Below are 22,831 nucleotides of genomic sequence, written 5' to 3'. Positions count from 1 at the left end.
CAACCAGTACTGTTATGGTCAATTGTAGGCTTAAACTAGATTGCACTCTTTAAAAATTTTGAGAATGGCAGGCCTATCCTCACTCAAAACAATCTTTCTCTAATTTCATTGTACAATTATGTAGGAAATAGGTTAGTTTCAGAATTTTCGGATGCTTGAAAAACTATATTTTCGAAAGTTACCCAAACGAATGTTTTGGATACGTAATTTATTTCAAAGCAAGTCGGCTTTTGTGGTTCAAAGTTCAGCCAAAGAATACATCACTCCTGTATGTCACTGTATATCAATGCAAATAAATGTGCATTTCTGAGAATTTTTGGAAGCTACCATTGTCCTTTGCATAGTCTATGAGCAATTTGTGTCAAATCAGTGTTTATGATTTAGTTACTGTAGCCGATTATCTAACTAACATATTGTGTTACATCTAGTTTCCCCTTGGAGAGGAGAAGCCCTATGTATTGTCTGCATTTATCACAAATTAACTCTGTTTTTGAGTTTGCTAACAACCGTAATTAACATCAAAATGTTTCAGGAAACTATTCATTTTACTGCAGGTTTTTGTGTTGCCTTAATCGAAATCTCGTTTTGTGTATCTGCTTCAATTCTTAAAGGGAATTAGCAACTTTTTGGCTCAACAGATGACAAGATAAACAGCAGGCATAATTTAAAGTTACCTTTCACTGCTTTGCAACACATTGCTCCAGCTAAAATTCAGGCCAACTGTGAACGCTGTTCTCAAACAAGCAATAAGTTGGTTGACATTCGTAAGCAGCTGCAAATCACCTGTGAGCCTTTTTCAACATGTTGAATTGCAGCCACTGAGAGTGCAGATCAGCCTCCTAATGTACTTTGCATATTTCCACTCAATAATGTCTTATGGAATAGTTTTCTGGGGTAACTCACCGCTTAGACAAAGTATTGATTGCACAAAGGAGAGCAGCGAGAGTAATTAGTGGTGTTCACCCAAAGACGTCATGTAGGCACCTTATCAAGGAGTTACGTATTTTAACTGCACTGGCAGAGTACATATATTCTCTAATGAAATTCATTACAAATAATCCATCTCAATTTGCGAAGAACAGTGATGTTCATTCGTACAACATTAGAGGGAAAAACGAACTTTCCTATCCATTATTGAAGCTGTTAGTTGCTCAAAGAGGAGTACACTATTCGGCAATAAAAATCTTTGATCATTCGCCCAACAACATAAAGTGCCTGGCAGGTAGCAGATCAAGTTTTAAATCTAGCTTAAAATCATTTCTTTTGGACAACTCCTTCTACTTCATGGACAAGTTTCTGTTTCAGAAATGGTAAAAAAAGATTGTGCCTCTAAATGTGGTTGCATGTGTAGAACAAAACTTTCAGTAATATTAACATTAGCACTATTCATGTGAGTATATATATCTTGTAATCTGACCTGTTCCACATCATATCGATAAAACAATCAGGAAAATGATCTATGGAACATGACATAACTAAAACTAAAACAGGGTGGAGCCAACTGCAGATTGTGGCACACGGTGGAACAAACAATGCCTGTCATCTGGGCTCCAGAGCCATTCTTGGGTCACTCCAGCACCTGGCACACAAGGTTGAGAAGACCAGCTATGCGAGTGGAATTCCAACAAAGTTCACTATTTGCAGAATTTTTCCCACAATTAATTGTGCCCCATTGGTTCAGAGTTGACATGAAGGACTGAACCAGAGACTTCCAAAGTTTTGTGACAAGCTAGGCTGTAATTTCCTGAACTTGTGCCGCAGGATTGAGTACTATAGGGTTTCCTTAAAAAGGTCTGGTGTGCACTACACATCAGAGGCTGCTACTCAGGTAGCTGACTGTGTGTGTGGCGTATACAAGGTTTTTTTTAGATTAGGTGACTCTCCATCCAATCTAGATAATGGTAGCTGTAGGAAACCCAGAAGAATCAGTATAAGATTGAAAGATATGCTTTCCATAGGTGAGAGTATCACAATCCTATTGGGGAACTGCTGAAGCATTTGCAACAAAGTGCCAGAGTTTGAAGCACTCATGAAAAAAAAGGCAGTGAAGCTAACATAATACTAGGTACAGAAAGCTGGTTGAAACCTTAAATTGTTAGCAATGAGATTTTTGGGGAAAAGTTAGATACATATCCAAAGGATAGGTAAATGGGAAATGGAGTTGGTGTATTTGTCACAGTAGACAAGAATTTTAATACTCTCATCTGTGGATCTTTCAAACTTACACTGATACTTCTGGGTTTGCTACAGCTATCATTTTCTGGATTGGATGGAGAGCCAACTAATCTTAAAAAAACCTTGTGTGCCCCCAACACACAGTCAGCTACCTGAGCAGCAGCCTCTAATGTGTAGTGTACACCTCAACTACTTACGGGGATCCTACAGTTCTCAACGAAATGGCCCAAGACCAGGAAGCCGCAGCCTAGCTTGTCACAGAGTCACCAAGACAGAAAATGAAGCTGGATGTGAGATTGTTTGGGCATGAAGCTGGATGTGAGATTGTTTGGGCAAAACACAGTATTAGGGATGTGCATAAAATGATAATTGGAGCCTTCTACTGTCTACCAGATCCATCTACTAACCAAAAACTTTGGAGAAAACCTCAGTTCACTTGTACCCCATCATGCTGTAATCATCGGTGACGACTTTAATCAGGCAACAATCAATTGGGAAAATTAGTTTTGTTAGTGATGGTTGTGACAAGACATCTTGTGAAACATTACTGAATGCCTTCTATGAAAATTACCAAGAGCAGATAGTTCAGAACCTTACTTGATAGAAATATATTGGATCTAGTGGCAGAAAATAGACCTGAACTCTTTGAGAATGTTCACGTCGAAACTGGTATCACTGAACATTATGTGGATGTAGCAACAATGATTATCAAAGCAAAAAAGAACAACTAAAACAATCAGAAAGATACATATTTCAGTAAACTAGATAAAAAATAAGTAGTGTCATATCTCAATGAGGAACTTGAACTTTCTGCATAGGGCAGGACCATGTAGAGGAACTCTGGCTCAAGTTTAAAAGAATATTTGACCACACACTGGACAGATATGTACCCAGGAGAACAGTTCATAATGGGAGAGAACTTCCATAGTATACATACACTGTAAAGAAACTTTTAAACAAATGGAGATTACTGAATGAAACACATTTGGCTGTCAAGACAGCAATGCCTCATGCCTTCAATGACTATTATAGCAGAATATTGTCAAGTGGTCTTTCACAGAACCCCAAAGAATTCTGGCCCTACGTAAAGGCTGTTCGCGGGACCAAAGTTAGTGTCCAGTCCCTAACAAATGAGAAAGAAACTGAAATTGAGAGTAGCAAAGTAAGAGCTGAAATGCTTCACTCCACTCTCAAATGCTCCTTTACAAAGGAAAAACCAGGAGATTTGCCCCAATTTAATCCTCGTACCACTGGTTTCAGATTTATTATACAATTAACAAAAGTGAGCAAGTGACAGTTTTCCTGGACCTGTCGCACTAGGGATGGGCAGTGTACAGCACACAGAAGCTTTGAAGGGCACCACGGGAGTCTGAGAAAATGAAACAATTGAAAAACCTGCGTTGCCGGACATACTCCGTGGCCTGATACAGGGTGAAGAGCTCTGCTGCAAATAGGAGTGTGCCAGAAGCCAATACCAAAAATATTGGCACCAATGATGAAAGCACACCCAACACCATGGTCAGTCCGAGAGCCATCAATGTACACAAAGGTACTATTGCAAAGTTCCATCAATGCACACAAAGGTACTATTGCAAAGTTCCATGTGAAGGTCATGAAACTGAAGGTGATAAAGCAGGGTTGCCACCATAAAATGCCAAGGTGGTGAGGAGTTCACACCTACCAGCAAAGTTGTAGGTAGCGTGAAGTGAATCTGCTGGAGCAAGAACCAAAATCAAACTCCAAGAGTTAACAGAGAAGAGGAACACACCCCATCCTGGTGATTTTTATTTATTTATTTAAACGTCAAGTTCTGTAGGACCAAATTGAGTAGCAAATCTCCAAGGTAATGGAGTGTGCGAGTACATGAAATTACAACATAAAAGTAATAACAGATAAAAATAAATGTTTATGAACCCTAAAAAAGTCAGTCCATAAGTTTATTGGAAATGCAGTCAACAATACAACAAGAATCAGCTTAATTTTTCAAGGAACTCCTTGACAGAATACAAGGAGTGACCCATGAGGAAACTCTTCAGTTTTGATTTGAAAGCATGTGGATTACTGCTAAGATTTTTGAATTCGAGTGGTAGCTTGTTGAAAATGGATGCAGCAGTATACTGTACACCTTTCTGCGCAAGAGTTACGCTAGTCCAATCCAAATGCAGGTTTGATTTCTGTCGAGTATTAACTGAGTGAAAGCTGCTTATTCTTGGGAATAACTTTTAATTGGTAACAAGAAATGACAGTAAGGAATATATATATATTGAGAGGCCTATGTCAAAATATCCAAATTTGTGAACAGGGGCCGACAAGAGGTTTGTGAACTTACATCACTTATTGCCCCGAACCACCCGCTTCTGAACCAAAAATTTCCTTTTAGAATGGGAAGAGTTACACCAGAATATACCACCATATGACATAAATACAAATAAGCAAAGTAGACTAATTTTCGTGCTGAACACTCACTCACTTCAGATACCGTTCGAATAGTAAAAATGGCAGCATTAAGTCTTTGAACAAGATCCTGAATGTGGGCTTTCCCTGACAGCTTACTATCTATCTGAACATCTACAAGTTTGAACTGTTCAGTTTCACTAATCATATGCCCATTCTGTGAAATTAAAATGTCAAGTTTTGTTGAAATGTGTGTTACAAACTGCGAATACCAAGTCTTTCTGTGATTTAGCGTTAGTTTATTTTCTACAAGCCATGAACTTAGGTCATGAACTGCACTATTTGAAACTGAGCCAATGCTGCACACAACATCCTTTATTACCAAGCTAGTGTCGTCAGCAAACAGAAATATTTTAGAGTTACCTGTGATATTAGAGGGTGTATTATTTATGTAAATAAGGAACAGAAGTGGCCCCCCAACAATGATCCCTGGGACACCCTCCACTTGACTGTACCCCACTCAGACCCCACATCATAGCCATTCTCAACATTGTGAATAATGACCTTTTGCTGTATATTGCTAAAGTAAGAGGTGAACCAATTGTGAGCTACTCCCGTATTCCGTAATGGTCCAACTTCTGGAGCAATATTTTGTGACCAACACAATCAAATGCCTTAGTTAAATCAAAAAATATGCCTAGCATTCGAAAACTTTTGTTTAACCCATCCAGTACCTCACAGAGAAAAGAGCATTTTCAATCACATGACTTCTAAAGCCGAACTGTACATTTGACAGAAAATCGTGTGATATAAAATGATCAATTATCCTCACATACACAGCCTTTTCAATAACTTTAGCAAACACTGATGGCATAGAAATAGGTCTAAAATTATCTACATTATCCCTTTCTCCCTTTTTATAAAGTGGCTTTACTACTGAGTACTTTTAATCGTTCAGGAAACTGACCATTCCTAAAGGAAAAATTACAAATATGGCTAAATACAGAGCTAACATGTGCTGCACAGTACTCAGTCATAACCATGAGAGTCCTTAGTCTTCAGTGATTTAATTACTGACTCAATCTCCCCCTTGTCTGTATCACAGAGGAGTATTATGGTTGTTCACAATTACATTGTGTTTTGGTGAAGTGCAAAGTGCTTTTACGACCTTATCTGTGAAAATACATGTGCATCATGACACCTCGCCATGATGCTGAGAGTAAAAGGGCTTGCCACATGAAAATGTGACACTCTACCTGTAATAAATAATACACTAGTGGTGCTGAAAAATCATGCGCACCAAGTGTAAAGATTAAATAAAACGGAAAGCCACTGATGCTGGCATACTGGTGCCGAAACACGTGTGGGTACTTGGAAAAACAGTGTTTTGCATAACTGGTGGACCTCACATCCTACAATTTTAGCATTTTGATATTTCAAAGTTACTATGTTCGTCCTGCTTTTCAGGATGACCCTATTCACAAAACAGAATGAAATGAATGAATGAATCTGAAATAGTTAAGGAGGTTTTTGACGATGATTATTCAGATGATCCTAGTGAGCATTCTCACATGCAATGTGAGATCTGGATGACTCTGTAAATAAATGTTTTTATGGTTCTGAGGAGGATTCCAGTGACAGCATTAAACATGTAAAAAAAGTGCAAGGTGGCAATGTTTTCACACAATTCCAATAATAAGATGAAAGTGATTCTTTTCTTGTGAACAATGCATTTTGTCACAATGTAAACCATTTTGAGACGGCACTCGAGACTTGGATGTTGTCTAAAGTGTGATAAGGTCAGTAGGAACTTTTATAGAAAGAACATATCTCATGGAGGTTCCTGCAGTCTCCTTTATACCTTAACAGACTACAAAATAAAGATAAGATTTTAAACAAAGAAGGCATTCTTAAACGTTGCTCTGTAGAAGTGTGATGATATCACTCTGTAGGTTTTTAGAAGTGCTGTAACTAAACCAGTCCTATCTAAATTTCAATGACTTCAAGAAAAACTTAAAAATGAAAGAAGAAAAAAGTTTACAACTGAAGATGACTTTAACTAAAATGTAATAGGTGAGAGTAGTGAGACTGTAAAATTTCATGTTTGACATCTACATCTATATTCCAGAAGCCACCTGATGAGTGTGGCAAAGGGTACATTTCAGTACTACTATCACTATCCCCTTTTCTTTCCAGACGCGGATGATCTCCGGGAAGAACAATTTTTGGTAAGCCCCTATGTCAGCTCGAATCTCTCTAATTTGACCTTGATGATCTTTTTATGAAATATTAATAGGAGGAAGCAATAAATTGGTTGAATCTTCTGGGAACATATGCTCTCAGAACTTTAATAGCAAACCATACCCTGATGCACAACACCCCCCTTGCAGCGTTTGCCGAGCATCTCCGTGGCACTTTTGCACTTACTAAATGAATCTGTAATGAAATATGCTACTCTTTGGATCTTCTGTATTTCCTCTAATCAATCCAATCCGGTATGGATCCCACACTAATGAGCAATATTCATGTATTTATCTAATGAGGTTTTTGTAAGCAACCTCCCCCAGCATCTGCCTTACCTGAATTTAGTTTTATGTGGTTATTCCAGTTTCAATAGCTCCATGTACACACTTCAAGATGTTTAATGAATGTGACTGCTTCCTGTGATTGTTCTGCAGTTGTGTAATCATACAATGGTCTTTCTGCCTATTATGCACAATACAATACAATTGTTTACATTGTGGGTCAACCCCGACCTCAGCACAAAGTGCCGATCCCCTGCAGCTTTTTCTGTATTTTATCACAATTTTCTTAAGTTGCATCTTCTCTGATTACAAGGACATCATCAGTGAACAGCCTCACAGAGCTGCCTACTTTATTCACTAGGTCATTTACATGTACTGCCAAAAGTAATGATCCTATAACACTAAGCTGGGATACATCCACAGTTACTCTCACTGTGAAAAATTATCTCCATTAATTTGCTAGTAACTCTACAATCCAATCACAAATTTGTCTGATATTTTGGGTTACACAATTTTTGTTGTCATAAGCCATGTTGATTTCTGTAGAGGAGACTTTTGGTCTTTAGAAATGTCTTACTACGCAAGCATAAAACATATTCAAGAATTCTACAACAGGCCAACGTCAGTGGCATAGTTTTGAGCACCTATTCAACCAACCTTCTTGAAAACGGGCATCCTCTGTGCTTGAAACTTCCTGGCATCTTAAAACTGTGTGCCGGACCCAGACTCGAACTCGGGACCTTTGCCTTTCGCGAGCAAGTGCTCTACGGGGCGTGAGTCATGCTTGGGTAGCTCAGGAGGTAGAGCACTTGCCCGCGAAAGGCAAACGTCCCGAGTTCGAGTCTCGGTCCAGCACACAGTTTTAATCTGCCAGGAAGTTTCATATCAGCACACACTCTGCTGCAGCGTGAAAATCTCATTCTGGATCATCTGTGCTTTTTCCAGTCACTAGGTACACATCTTCCCCCCACCAATCATGAACCTTGCCATTGGTGGGGAGGCTTGCGTGCCTTAGTGATACAGAGAGCCGTACCATAGGTGCAACCATAACAGAGGGTTATCTGCTGAGGGGCCAGACAAACGTGTAGTTCCTGAAGAGGGCCAGCAGCCTTTTCAGCAATTGCAGGGGCAAAAGGTTGGATGAGTGACTGATCACGCCTTGTAGCATCAACCAAAACAGCCTCGCTGTGCTGGTACCGCAAACTGCTGAAAGCAAGAGAAAACTACAGCAGTAATTCTTCCAGAAAATATGCATCTCTAGTGTAAGTTTAAATGATGATGGTATCCTCTTGAGGAAAATATTCTGGAGGTGAAATAGTCCCCCATTCGGACCCATGTGGGGCTACTAAGGAGGATGTCATTATCAGGAGTGTGGAATGTCAGATTCCTTAATTGGACAGGTAGGTTGTAAATTTACAAATGTAAATGGATAGGTTAAAGTTAGCTATAATGGGAATCAGTGAAGTTCGGTGGCAGGAGAAACAGGACTTCTAGTTAGGTGAATAGAGGGTTATAAATAGAAAATCAAGTAGGGGTAATGCAAGAGTAGGTTTAATGACAAGTTAACAAATAGGAATGCGGATAATCCACTACGAACAGCATAGTGAACGCATTATTGTAGCCAAGGTAGACATGAAGCCCACATCCATCACAGTAGTACAAGTTTATATGCCAACTAGCTCTGCAGACCAGGAAGAGATTGAAGAAACATATGATGAGATAAAAGAAATTATTCAGATTGTTAAGGGAGCCAAAAATTTAATAGTCATGGGAGACTGGAATTCTATAGTAGGAAAAAGAAGAGAAGGAACAGTAGTAGGGGAATATGGACTGGGGAGAAAGGAATGAAACAGGAAGCCGCCAGGTAGAATTTTCACACAGTATAATTTAATCATAATTTAAGAATCATGAAAGAAGATTCTATATGCGGGAAACACCTGGAGACTGGGAGGTTTCAGACAGATTATATAATGGTCAGGCAGAGATTCAGGAACCAGATTTTCAATTATAAGACATTTCCAGGGGCAGATGTGGACTCTGACCACAATTTACTGGTTATGAACTGCAAATTAAAACTGAAGGAACTTGCAAAAGGGCAGGAATTTGAGGAGGTGAGACCTGGGTGAACTGAAAGAACATGAAGTTGTAGAGGATTTCGGGGGGCGGGGGGGGGGGGGGGGAGGGGGGGGGAGCATTAGGGAATGATTGAAAGGAACAGGGGAAAGGAATAAAGTAGAACAATGGGTAGCTTTGAGAGACAAAATAATGAAGCCAGCAGAGCATCAAGTAGGTAAATGATGAGAACTAGTAGAAATCCTTGGGTAACAGAAGAGGTACTGAATTTAATCGAGGAAATGAGAAATATAAAAATGCAATAAATGAAGCAGGTGAAATGGAATACAAGTGTCTAAAGAATGAGATCGACAGCATGTATGGCTAGAAGACAAATGTAGGGACGTAGAAGTATGTATCGCTTGGGGTAAGATAGATACTACCTACAAAAAAATAAAAAAAATAAAAAAAATAAAAAAAAAATCTTTGGAATAAAAGAACCACCTGTATGAACATCAAGAGCTCAGACGGAAAGCCAGTCCTAAGCAAAGAAGGGAAAGCAGAAAGGTGTAAGGAGCATATAGAAGGTCTCTACAAAGGTGGTGCACTTGAGGGCAACATTATGGAAATGGAAGAGGACGTAGAGGAAGATGAGAAGGAAGGTATGATACTGCGCGAAGAATTTGACAAAGCCCCCAAAAACCCAAGTCGAAAAAAGGCCCCGAGAGCAGTCAACATTCCGTTAGAGCTACTGGTGGCCTTGAGAGAGCCAGCCATAACAAAACTCTTCCATCTGGTGAACCAGATGTTTGAGACAAGCAAAATACCCTCTGATTTCAAGAAGAATATATTAAACCCAACTCCAAAGAAACCAGACACTGACAGGTGTGAAAATTACCAAACTATCAATTTAATAAGTGAAGACTGCAAAATACTAACACAAATCCTTCATAGAAAAATGGAAAAACCGGTAGAAGCCAACCTCAGGGAAGACCAGTTTGGATTCCGGAGAAATGCAGGAACATGCAAGGCAATACTGACCCTACGACTTCTCATAGAAGATAGGTTAAGGAAAGACAAACCTATGTTTCTAGCGTTTGTAGAGTTAGAGAGCACTTTTGACGATGTTGACTGGAATACTCTACTTCAAATTCTAAAGGTGGCAGTGGTAAAATACAGGGAGCAAAAGACTATTTACAATTTGTACAGAAACCAGTTGGCAGTTAGAGGAGTCGAAGGGCATGAAAGGGAAGCAGTGGTTGAGATGAGAGTGAGACAGGGTTGTAGCCTAGCCCTGATGTTATTTAATTTCTATATTGAGGAAGCTGTAAAGGAAACAAAAGAAAAATGTGGAGGGGGAATTAAAGTCCAGGGAGAAGAAATAAAAAGTTTGAGGTTTGCTGCTGATGTAATTCTGTCAGAGACAGCAAAGGACTAGGAAGAACGGTTGAACAGAATGGACAGTATCCTGAAAAGAGGATATAAGATGAACATCAACAAAAGAAAAATGAGGATAATGGAATGCAGCTGAATTAAATCAGGTGCTTCTGAGGGGATTAAATTAGGAAATGAGACACTTAAAGTAGTAAATATGTTTTGCTATTTGGGAAGCAAATAACTGATGATGGTCTAAGTAGGAAGGATATAAAATGGCAAGAAAAGCATTCCAAAAGAAGAGAAATTTGTTAACATCGAATATTCATCTAAGTGTCAGGAAGTCCTTTCAGAAAGTATTTGTATGGAGTGTAGCCATGTATGGAAGTGAAACATGGATGATAATCAGTTCAGACAAGAAGAGAATAGGAGCTTTTGAAGTGTGGTGCTACAGGAGAATGCTGAAGATTAGATGGGTAGATCACATAACAAATGAGGAGGTACTGAATAGAATTGGGGAGAAGGGAAATTTGTGGTACAACTTGACAAGAAAAAGGAATAGGTTGGTAGGACACATTCTAAGGCATCAAGGGATTACCAATTTAGTGCTGGAGGGAAGTGTGAGGGGTAAAAATCGTAAAGGGAGACCAAGAGAAGATTATATTAAGCAGATTCAAAGGGATGTAGGTTGCAGTAGTTACTCGGAGACGAAGAGGCTTGCACAGGATAGAGTAGCATGGCGAGCTGCGTCAAATCAGTCTTTGGACTGAAGACCACAACAACAACAGGTACACTTCGCTCTTCTGGCTATCTGCAGTACATTACTAATAGGGGGCGAAGAGGTTCTTTCACATCCTCTATGTGGAATCGTGTTGGCAAGTGGAATCGTGTTGGCAACCCATCTCGTCCAGTGATCTTTCCTCTACTGAGCAATTTGAGTCGCTTTTGTATCCAGTGGTCACTTATTTTGATATCTGTTATTTTGACTTTTGTATGAAGATTTAAAGGAGGAATGACAGTGTGATATTCCTCAAGGAAATAGTTTGGAAAAAGGAGTTTAGTGTTCCAGTGTTCACTCTGATAATTTAGTTTTTTAGCCTTTGCTCTGTCATCTTCGATTTTTATGCCATTATGATCATGACAGATGGCTTCAATCCATTTACTGATTAATGTGACACCAAAACTTCTTACAATTTTTTGTAAGATTGAATGGTAGAATTTCATTTTCAAATTCACTGAATGCTTCATGCATTGTTCTCCTTACACAAATTTTGGCTCTGTTCGGTTTTTATTTGTCTATGAAGCTTTGGTTATGTTTAAATTCGCAGAAAAGCTGTCTTTAAGTTTGGAGCAGCTTACTAACACAGTTGCCTAATCACAACAGGCCTTTCCCATATCTCACAACTTTGGTTAGCGCACACCTTCTTTTGAAGGCACATTGTACAATAAATTTTACATTAAACTTTTCTAAATGCAATAGGGGAAACTACCAATCAGAAACTTGTATAGATAATATTTTTACAAATTAACAAATTGGCGATGAAGGTAAATTCTGCACAGATATAAGAGATATCCTATCAGTCAAGCTCTGTTTTTCAAACTGCCAAAAACAGAGAAACTACAATTAGAAAATGTATACAGGAAGGAATTTTAATGAAGGAAATTGAAATTTATTTTCTGATAAACTTACACTGTAAGCTTTCTTTAGACTGCTGCTCTTGAAACACAAAAAAACTTTGACAAATACGTAAAGTATTTCTTAGAAGCGTTTCTGAATGTTTTCGCTGTAGACAGAATATTCCATCAATCTTTGGACGTGCATCTGAGACAGAAACATTTCTTCTCCCAATATTCTGGCTGATAATGATACAGCCATCTTCAAGATGAACTGGTGACAGAATTAAAACCACCTGACATGACACCATAGAATCATCTGGTTGATTAGTAAAATTGATGACATATGTTGAAATGCAAGGCAACGAAGACTTAGAACAATAATTCCTCTCAGAGGGGCAGATGTGGAATGAATGGTTACCATGATTTGTTAAGCTGGAAACTTTCATCTCGGTTGAGCAGGTTGTATGTATTTCCACAGCATTCTTTACCACTGACTCACAACTAGATGAAGCTGTGGTAACTATTTGAACTTTTCCGTACTCCATGGAATGTTAAGTGCAAACAGAACGTTCAGCCACTGCAGATTTGTTGTGTTGTGGAAGATCAGTGTGTCTCTGGTGTTTGATGCACCATTCTTCTACAGTGCATATAGTTTGCCCTATGTAATTTTTACCACATTGACAAAAAATTTCATAAACACCTACTTTTCATTTAAAAATAAAAAATAAAAAATGAGAGATCTTGAAAGAGGAAGTCATCTTGGTTTGTAGGCACAAGATCACATCCGCTTTATGCTTTTTCACTATTCTGACAATTTTTGATTCTCACATATAGTGCAAAGTCCTTGCTCTTTCTTTGGTTGGGCTGGTGTTTTTGCTTGCAGAGCTCCCATAATTTGATGTTTTGAATATCCATTTTTACTAAATAACTCTTCCAAATGTACCTGCTAATCCTGTATGATGTCAGTGCTCTACACTGTATGGGTCCTAAGTACTAAGGTTTTCAAAGAATTGTGGTACCTGGATGTAAGCATAAAGCAGAATGGGTGGGCTTACGGTGTACACAATGCACTAAAGACCTTTGTAATATTTGGATGGCCTCACTGAGGTCTTCGCAGACCAAAGTTACTCTCCCAACCACGTCTCCCCAGTCCTCCACAATCACTACATAGCCACTTACTGGTCACAAAGGAGTGCCGTCCTTGTGATTCAGCACCACCTGTGACTGGAGCAACTGAATCATGTTCTTTGTCAGAGTTTCGACTATTCTTGTCATGCCCTGAAATGAGGAATACTGTCCCCATGACTCAAACAATGGTATTTCACTGTTCACCCAATCTGTGCAATATCCTTGAGTGTCCTTATTCCATCCTTGCTCCCATACCCTTGCCCCATGGGTCATATTTATGTAATAGAACAACATGCAAAACATCTAATCCAGTCCTGTCACAGACATATCCCACCACAAAGAAAGGTTCACCTGTGAAAAGAGTGATGCTGTCTACAACTTAGATGCAATCATTGTGCAACATTGTACATGGGCATGACTGGCCAATAACAAATTGTTTGTCCACATGAATGGTCACCACCAAACTAAGTCACGAGACAGCTGGACCATAGAGTTGCCAGTATGTCAGCCAACACAGTGTGCTTGACTTCAATGACTGCTTCATAATCTGTGCCACTTGTATTCCTCATCTGTGCCACCTGTATTCCTAATACCAGTACTTGGGTTTTTTGAATTGTGAAGGTGGAAACTCTCCCCATAACATAGCCTTCATTTATATAACCCCCTGGGCTTCAATCTTTGCTAGCATCTGTTGCCATGTGTGTTAGAACACTGACTTGTAGCAATTTATGCATAACACTGGTAACAGTTCAAATAATTTACACCATTTCATTATATACAGAGCATCGCACTCATTTGATGTCACTGTATTTCTACAGTGAAAAAGATTAGTTTTGACAATGACATGTATACATGCCAGAGGATCTTAAAGTCTGAAAAGCTGAAACAAAATCTTTTGCAGTACCACTTGAAAATGGCCCTAAGACCAAAATAGCAATTGTGAAATAAATAATTTCTACAGTCAATAGAAAACATGTCCTTTAAAAAAAGATTGCACTCCCATTCGTTATGGATGAGTTCCATCACAGGCCATCTCCTTCACCACCGTCTGCTCCACCCAGAAGTTAAACCGACAATACGTCTAGTCAGGAGACCATATGACTGGCCCAAGATTGAAAAGGACCACAAATATTTCGCCCAACAATGTGGCAGATTAACGTTAGTCACAATGTCACCTTAGCATTTTTGTTCCACCAAATCAGCAATTTGAGTACATACACATCAATACTGTTGGACCACTTCAGACATCAGAAGGCTGTGCAAACCACCTGATGGATGATTACTACTGTTTACTGTGGCAAAAATGTAGCCACAGGAAGACAACAGCTCGAACTGTAGTGCAGAGAGTGTAGCTGTGCTCTGATGGAAGGCAGACTCTGCCCAAAGGCAGTAAAATCACATGAGAGTCTCAAGCCCATATCTGGTGGGGCATTGGAAGGTGGGCCTTAGCCATGGACCAGGTGGCGAAGCATTGTGGTAGGTCACCAGCATCTGCTATGCTCAGTACAGCCTATGCATGATGCAGCACAGAGTAGTCAACATCCCTGGCCAGTGCGCGAGTTATTCCGGGCTGATATGGCAGGCTGACACAGCCTGTTGAGTATGAGACAGATGTCTGGTGACAACTGGCACTGGCAGGCAACCTAGTGGCTCGGTGGCTAGGAGGGCCTCAGTTCAACCCTTGGGCCCCTCACATTCCGGGGTGGATTCATTGTGGTGCTACTGTAGCAGGTATCATGTGTGACACATTCCAAAGTGTCCCTGGTTTCGATAATTAGCCATGCACTGAGTGGCATGCAGTAGCAAAGTGTTCAGTGGATGTCAAGGCAAAATGTTCTGCCAGCGTATTACTGAAAGTGTCCTCTTTTCTCCATTGAACTCCCTTACCTAGGCCAGTGCCATTTCAGTAGCTAAACACTATTCTGTGGATAGATTGTGCAATTTGGCAAGTGCCAATATTTGAGTATTGGAAAGGGGTTCTATCAAATAGCTGATTGAATGCAAAAACTGCTGGTGTGTGTGTGTGTGTGTGTGTGTGTGTGTGTGTGTGTGTGTGTGTGTGTGTGTGTGTGCGCGTGTGCGCTATATACACCACAAGAATTTTTTGATACCAATTCTAATAATGATTTTGAAGTATCCAACTTCATCCAATAGTTATACAAACAAATCTGCAGGTCTTGACATGCTGCCATGCATCATTTATTTTTCAAGACTTGAAATAGAGTAAGTGCATCTGTGAGTGTTATGATGTGACACAGATGTCACCGCAGCCACCATGACGTCCCCTAAAGTGATACCACCTTGTGAAGATGCATTTGCATTGACATATATGGTTTGCCTACCACAACCTCCTCTGATAGGTTAAAACCGGCTTTTATAACCGCATAGCCCCATGGCCAAGAGATTAAGAAGAATGGTAATGATCACAGTACCACGCATCTTTTCATCAGTAGCATCCAATCAGTCTGACAATGCTCCAGTGGGTGACCTGCACTTGGTGTCACATTTGTTTTAACTCTAGATAACACTGATGCTTGGAATGGACGGGGAGGGGGGGGGGGGGTAGAGGTGCAGTAGAGAGGCTAAGTGGGCAGTCCTCAGTTAATATAGACTGACTGACAATCAAATGTAAAAATAACTAATTTTTGAGATCATTTCTCCTGGAGCACTGCACTTTTTGAGTAAAAATAACTAGTTAGTTTCCTCCTTCTGTTATGAATGTTAACTGAGGTAAGATAGTAGAGTTAATGGAGAACTGTAGTGTCTAAAGTGAAAACATGACACCAGCTTAACTAATTAAAAATGAAAAGAAACAAAATGGAGGTTTCTAAAACAAAGGAAATGGCAAGAAACAGTTCTAACACAGTAAGGTGAAAGTTTTGCACAAAAAAGTATTTTCTTTCAGTAAATGTGCTGGGCTAGTACAACGGACCAATGCAAGAAGTTTCAAGCATACAATACTGCCATATCGTTATCAAATTTAAGTGCCGTAACTGAAGAGCTTATTGCCGTTTAGTCGTCCTAGTTTTATCTCTATACGGCTTTTCAGTTTTTAATATACTGATAAGAATTACAAATAGTAACAAAAAAGCTTGAGCAACATATCATGGAATTCTATATGGCTGTCCCCATGCTCGCATATGGAAGTGAATGTTGTGTCCCCTCCCCCCCCCCCCCCCCCCCCTTTCACACAGAGCCTGTGGTCTAGGTTAGGCTGGCAGGTGATAAATTGGTTGAGTGGTGATGTCAATGAATTTGAATGCGTAATAATGGTTGTAATAACACACTGCTTTGTGTTAGTATATCATGGTGCCGACAGTTGCGACATAATTAACGCACTTTTACTTATAAAAGCGAAAACTGTAACGTAAATTCAGGAAGACTAGCACATATTATCCAACTGACAAATGCCAGACAAGTTTTTTGGTACATATTACGTTTGAGTATCGCACATTACATACGAAAATGTGTAGTCCACTACATGTGCAATTTTTAGCCCCATATAAAGAATATGATCAACTGAATCGTTCTGCGAAAACTTGCACTATTAACTTGATAAGTACATCATTTATTCATCTTACAATAATATATGGTTAATAAGACCTGTAGCTACTCACCATTGGAAAGGCATAGCAGGTACATCCCGCAGTCTTTCTGTTTCGCCAAAGTTAAAATCGTTGGGCCAAAAAACATGCACTCATCATCAGGATGAGCGGTGACAAATAAAACTCTTTTAACGGACTTTATCTTTCCCCATGTTCCATTAACTTTCAGGTACACTGTTGCAAAATAAACACCGACACATGCTACAATATACAAAAGCAATCCTATTGTCAGGTGCAGTGTGGTGTCTTTGGCATATTGTACTGATTCATCAACAAGCGTGTTGTAAAAGTTTCTGACTATTTCCATACGGTCATGGAAAATATCAATGAAAATCGACATTAAAGAAATTCGTGATTCGTCCATTAGTTATACCTTTCGCCTTTTCTTAACAAAACCGAAATACATACTCTTACGCAAATAAAAATTTCACAGCCAAAAATTTGACATCAAATCTATTCATTAGTATATTATTATGCACATATTAGTCCCACACTCTAACCCCGACACTGCACTGAGCACTCCACTCGTCACGCAATGTGATCATCGAATGTTTCTTACGTTTACGGCAAGTGGCTGAGCATGACCAATATAACATGGTCAAATGGTTCATCAACAGAGTTTTAAATTTTTACGCTTAAGATAAACAGTCGTGTTTGCGAGTACAGCATGTTCTTTTGGTTCCATTTATCTTAAGATCAAAACTCAAATTGTTCCTGTTCTTCTGACTGACACCAAGACATTAAATCTTACGAACATGGTAGTGTTGGCAATTGTATCCAATTGTTTACCACCAATTTGCGAACAACTGAATAACGCACACTGTTAAACAAACACGATGCAGTGTCACAAACAGAACGGAAAACACTTTAACAACTGTAGTGAGGAGTGAGGGGAGGTGTGTGAAGATTTACGGTAGTGCGGTATTGATTTATATTTGAACGATTTGCTGCGTCGGATAGGTATGAACAATGGCAGAAAAGGGAGTTACAGGTGAAGTTTTGTGAACCTTTATATTAAGTATTATCATTCAGTATTTATATTTAGTATTAGTACCGGCAAATGTTCATAAAGATTAGAAGAATAGTATATTATTGTAATTAGTCGTCCCAGAATCGCTTTTACAACGATATAGGAGTTGTCAGCCGAGTACAAGGAGAGAAATGTCATTTATACAGAGGTATAAAAATGTTCAGATTTGTTTAATAAGGGTCCCATAGTGCTCAGAGCCATTTGTTTAATAAGGATAGGCCAGTTTCCTACAGTAACAAATGAACGTCTTCATTCAGTTTACACTTAGTGATAATGCTGTTATGTTTATACATGGAACAAACTAGTTTCATAAAATAAATAAGTTATTCATTATTCGTTATGTTTGTCACACATGAACGAAATATTCGTCTGTTACACACACACACAAAATCATGTTTGTTGTTCCTATATTGTTGCGTGTTGATGTATATGACCCGTTCCTCCTCTCTCTTTATTATTGTACCAGATGATGGAGTTACATCAATTTGGACTATCAAGTGCTCATACAATAGTGCTATGGAAAGTTTGAATACATTTAAGGCTGGAAGAAACTAACTGAGCAGGTCACGAGCTATAAATGTGGATTCTTAGGACTTATTGAATGCGAGGAAGTAGAACTATCATTCATCGAAATGCCAAGTGAAATATTTGACAGTATACAATACGGATTCAGAGTTTTATTGTGACATGATCCATGTATAAAATTTTATCAGTTTTCTAGTCATGTTATGCTTTCAATTAAAACATGAGATTTCAGAGACATTCACTGTATTGTTTATCAGGCGATGACAGTATCAGTGAACCAGTTTGTGTTCCTTACATATAGTAACACCGGTGGAGTGACATCACCTGGTTCGTGTTTTGAGTGCACTAGGTGGACAGTGAAGTGAGTGCAGCCTCAGCTATCCTCAGACCAGAATTAAGGGGCAGGAGAAGAAAGTCAGCCCCAAGCCCCATCACCTTCCTATGAAATTAAATATTTACTTGTGCTTCTTTATGAGCATTCATTCCATCTCTAATGCTCAGCTCTAGACTACAGTATGATAATAGCCAGTTCTGTTAAATTTAAATGTGATTATCTGAATTTCTGCTGCTATATTTATTGCACAAGCACAGTTAAATGAAACATGAGATGTAAGCTTTGTAGCTCCCAGGGAATTCTTACTTTCTGCCATGAGTTTGTATTCCATTATTGCTGATTTTTTTTTTTTTTTTTTAAAAAAAAGACCCTGATTTATCATTTACACTCTACAAACCTTGGGTACAGTGTGAACTGTTTGCCCTATATGTACTTTTCTCAAAGTTTGCTTGGCACGTGTAAACACCAGATACCTTCAAATGCAAGCATTCTTTTAATAAAATGGCTTTCATGCCAGCGTCTTCATTACTTAAAACTTCCGAGTTGAGAGGCCATGGTCGATCTATAAAGCTACTCCTTCCTGACATTTCGTTGCCAACTGCAGACAACATTTTCCGAGATGAGCCAACGATGTTGTCTGCAGTTAGCAACAAAATGTCAGGAAGTAGTAGTATTATAGATTGACCATGGCGTCTCAGCCTGGAAGTTTTAACTAATGAGTCTTTTATTGATTCTACAATTGCTGCTTTATTTTACCTTGGCACTTTAAACATAGGTCTGATACCTCGTATGCATTCTATTTTGCTCGAGAATGCACTACAAAATGGGATACGTACTTTTGGAACTTTTTCTGTTGGCTGAATATATTAAGGCCGTCATATACTGATGTATGAAGTCTTATATGATATGGTTTATATTTTTTTCTTTATTTGAATACTATATCAAACATTTTCATTGAAACAGCAGATCATTGTTATTTGAAATTGTCTGTATATTAAAATGCTCAGAATGGAATTCGTCTTAACAGCATGGTGGAAAAACTGTTCATTTATTTAAATATGACTTGGTCTGCAGAAGAGGGTGTATCAAAATCAGTTCTTTTATGGGATTCCACTGCAACTTACATTCTAGAGCTCAGTTCTTTGAGTATATGATGGTAGATCTTCTTTTAAGTATGATTTTATTATCAATATCATTTCAGGAGCATATCATTTTACAATTGTACATGGAACTTGCCAAAAATTGTGTTAAGACATTTCAGCTTTGATTCATGATATCAAGATGTCAGATACTCATACGTCATAGACCATTTATAATCTGTGCCCTACTTAACGCTTGTATAATATGATCTGCATCTATACTCTGCAAACCACCATGAGGTGCATGGCAGAGGGTATGTTACATTGTGCCAGTTATTAGGGTTCCTGTTCCATTCACGTATGGAGTGCAGTAAAAACAATTGTTTGAATGCCTGTGTTAATACAGTAATTATTCTAATCTTATCTTCATAATCCCTATGTGAATGATACCTAGGGTGTTGTAGTATATTGCCCTTCACTGTATACTTTCAGTATCACCTGTTAGTCCTATCTGGTACAGGTCCCACAAACTTGAGCAGTATTCTAGAGCTGGACACACAAGTGATATGTAAATGTAGACTGACTGCACTTCCCCAGTATTCTGCCAATAAAATGAAGTCTACCACCTGCTTTACCCATGACTGAACCTCCTTGATCATTCTGTTTTATATCCCTACAACATGGTACACCCAGGTATTTGTATGAGTTGGCCGATTCCAGTGGTGACTCATCGATACTGTGAAGGGCAAAATTTTACATTTCTGAACACGTAGACAGAATCGCCAATCTCTGCACCACGTTGAAATCTTACCAACATCTGACTCAGTATTTATGCATCTTCTTTCAGATAGTACCTCATTATAGATAACAGCATCATGTACGAAAAGTCTGACTTTACAGCTAATATTGTCTGCGAGTTCAGTAATATAAAATGTGAACAAGAGGGGTCCCAACAGACTTTCCTGCGGCACACCCAAAGTTACACTAAGTGAGGTGGCACAGTGGTTAGCAAACTTGCCTCACTTTTGGGAGGATGGTGGTTCAAACCCGAATCCAGCCATCCAGATTTAAGCTTCCCATGATTTCCCTAAATCACTTCAGGCAAATGCTGGGATGGTTCCTTCGAAAGGGTAGAACAGACTTCCTTCTCTAACCCAAAGGCCCTGATGTCCTCATAGTTTGATACCTTCAACAAATCAACCAACCAACCCAAAGTTACTTCTACACCTGATAATGACTCTCCATCCAAGATAACATGCTGTGTCCTCACTACCAAAAAGTCCTCAATTTAGTCATAAATTTCACTTGATACCCCATATTATGGAACTTTTGATGATAAGTGTAGGTGTCATACTGATCACATTCTTTTTGGAAATCAAGAAATACTGCCTTGAACCAAAGCTTTCAGTATGTCATGTGAGAAAAGTGAGTGTTAGGTTTCACGTGATTGATGTTTTTGAAATCCAGCTGGTTTGCATTGAGGAAATCATTCTGTTCAAGATACCTCGTTATGTTTGATGCAAGCAGATACATTATACATGCAAACAGACAAAAAACAAAAAATGTTTAATTACAAAAACAGCATGAAACTAATAGAACAAGTACGGAAATTAGGGCATTTTAGATGAGTATGAACGAAATATTTGACAAGCCTAATAATGAAGATGCACCAGAAGAAATAGCAATGCAAAAATGAACCAAATGAAAACATCAACAATCAACAGAGCCACAATAACAAAGAGAGAGTTTGGATATTGAAAATTCCACTTGTCCTGTATAACTTTAAACAATGTCCATGATACCGCTAGACCACAGCTAACAGAATAAACTATTAGCAAACCTAACCAGACCAAAATAACTGCAACATACTCCATGACACCCACCAGTATGACCTACGAAATAAGAGGTTGAAGTAACAAGACAAACCATTAAAAAAAAAAAAACACCTCATTATAAATTTTGATAGCCATAGCCCAAAGATAATTTCATACATAAGCACACACAGGACACTTCGTACAATAAAGAACAAAGAGCCATAAGAATGAACTGCATTAACTACCCAAAGTCAGCTGACAAATATATCTAGCCTGGCATGTCATTCATACCCCCACACATTCATACCCACATACACGCGATACAAAAACAAAATAACCATTAATGACCCAGAAACCCTTTCTGCTCAGAGTGCAAATATTGTTATGCCAGCAATTCACTGCACTACTCAACAACATACTTTCTGCCACGAGACCATATGAAAATATTTAAATGTAGTGACCATATTGTTACCCACAGCAGGAGCTAACAAATTACTAGTAAATTTTGTGGTACAATCCATACTAGTACCAAACAAAAAAGGAAAATAAAAAAATTAAGTTTCAAATTATTAACAGCATGAGAAACTAATGACTCCAAAACCAGAAACAAATCAGTAGGGAATAAAAATTCACATTGAGCTACCTGGTGGCTCATTAACAATCCTGTACCAAATAACTTCTAATAACCTTAGGCTTCATTCACAATAGTTGCTAAGTCAACTACAATGTCACCGGCAGTAACGCATTTGAGCTCAGCAGGTGCAGAGGGCCTTGACCGCTTTAATACATAAAAACCAAAGGTGATCAAACATAACAAAATTATTGCAAAAGTTGTAGTTAGTCCAATGGAAAGCTTTAAAGTAATGGTAATCTGAGTAGCTTGTCGATACTGGTTAATACTGTTAAAAGCACGAATCAAATTCAAATCGTTGCCACTAGTACTTATGGATTGAACTAATTGGTTGTACAGTTTGACAGTCCCACTTAAATTAAAGTTGAATGAATTCATTGACTCAAATAAGTAAGTATTATTGTGGAATACAGTAGAAATGGGAGTTACAGATAACTTGACTTCTACATACAAGGTGCCTTGAGATATTTGGGATACATGGAAAAAGTCACTTGACAGCTCACAGTTTTCTATGTCTACCACAAAACCACTACCTTGTATCTTTTGGG

At 38.7% G+C, this 22,831-nt stretch overlaps 2 protein-coding genes across 2 annotated transcripts in view; one reads left to right on the top strand and one right to left on the bottom strand.

Moving 5' to 3' along the window:
* LOC126418621 (N-acetylglucosaminyl-phosphatidylinositol de-N-acetylase) overlaps positions 1-17,517 on the bottom strand; it is an 88,207-nt gene extending 70,690 nt beyond the window's left edge. The window contains exon 1 of the mRNA XM_050085463.1: positions 16,883-17,517. Within this exon, the coding sequence (XP_049941420.1) occupies positions 16,883-17,234 (352 nt within the window). The 5' untranslated portion in view covers positions 17,235-17,517. The remainder of the gene's footprint in view (positions 1-16,882) is intronic.
* A 99-nt stretch (positions 17,518-17,616) lies between these two features.
* LOC126418622 (ribonuclease P protein subunit p29) overlaps positions 17,617-22,831 on the top strand; it is a 101,099-nt gene continuing 95,884 nt past the window's right edge. The window contains exon 1 of the mRNA XM_050085464.1: positions 17,617-17,861. Within this exon, the coding sequence (XP_049941421.1) occupies positions 17,840-17,861 (22 nt within the window). The 5' untranslated portion in view covers positions 17,617-17,839. The remainder of the gene's footprint in view (positions 17,862-22,831) is intronic.

Source organism: Schistocerca serialis, chromosome 9, assembly GCF_023864345.2.
Source record: "Schistocerca serialis cubense isolate TAMUIC-IGC-003099 chromosome 9, iqSchSeri2.2, whole genome shotgun sequence".
Classification (NCBI taxonomy): domain Eukaryota; kingdom Metazoa; phylum Arthropoda; class Insecta; order Orthoptera; family Acrididae; genus Schistocerca; species Schistocerca serialis.
The sequence above is the reverse complement of the archived record's forward strand: the minus strand, read 5'-3'. Positions and strand labels throughout refer to the sequence as shown.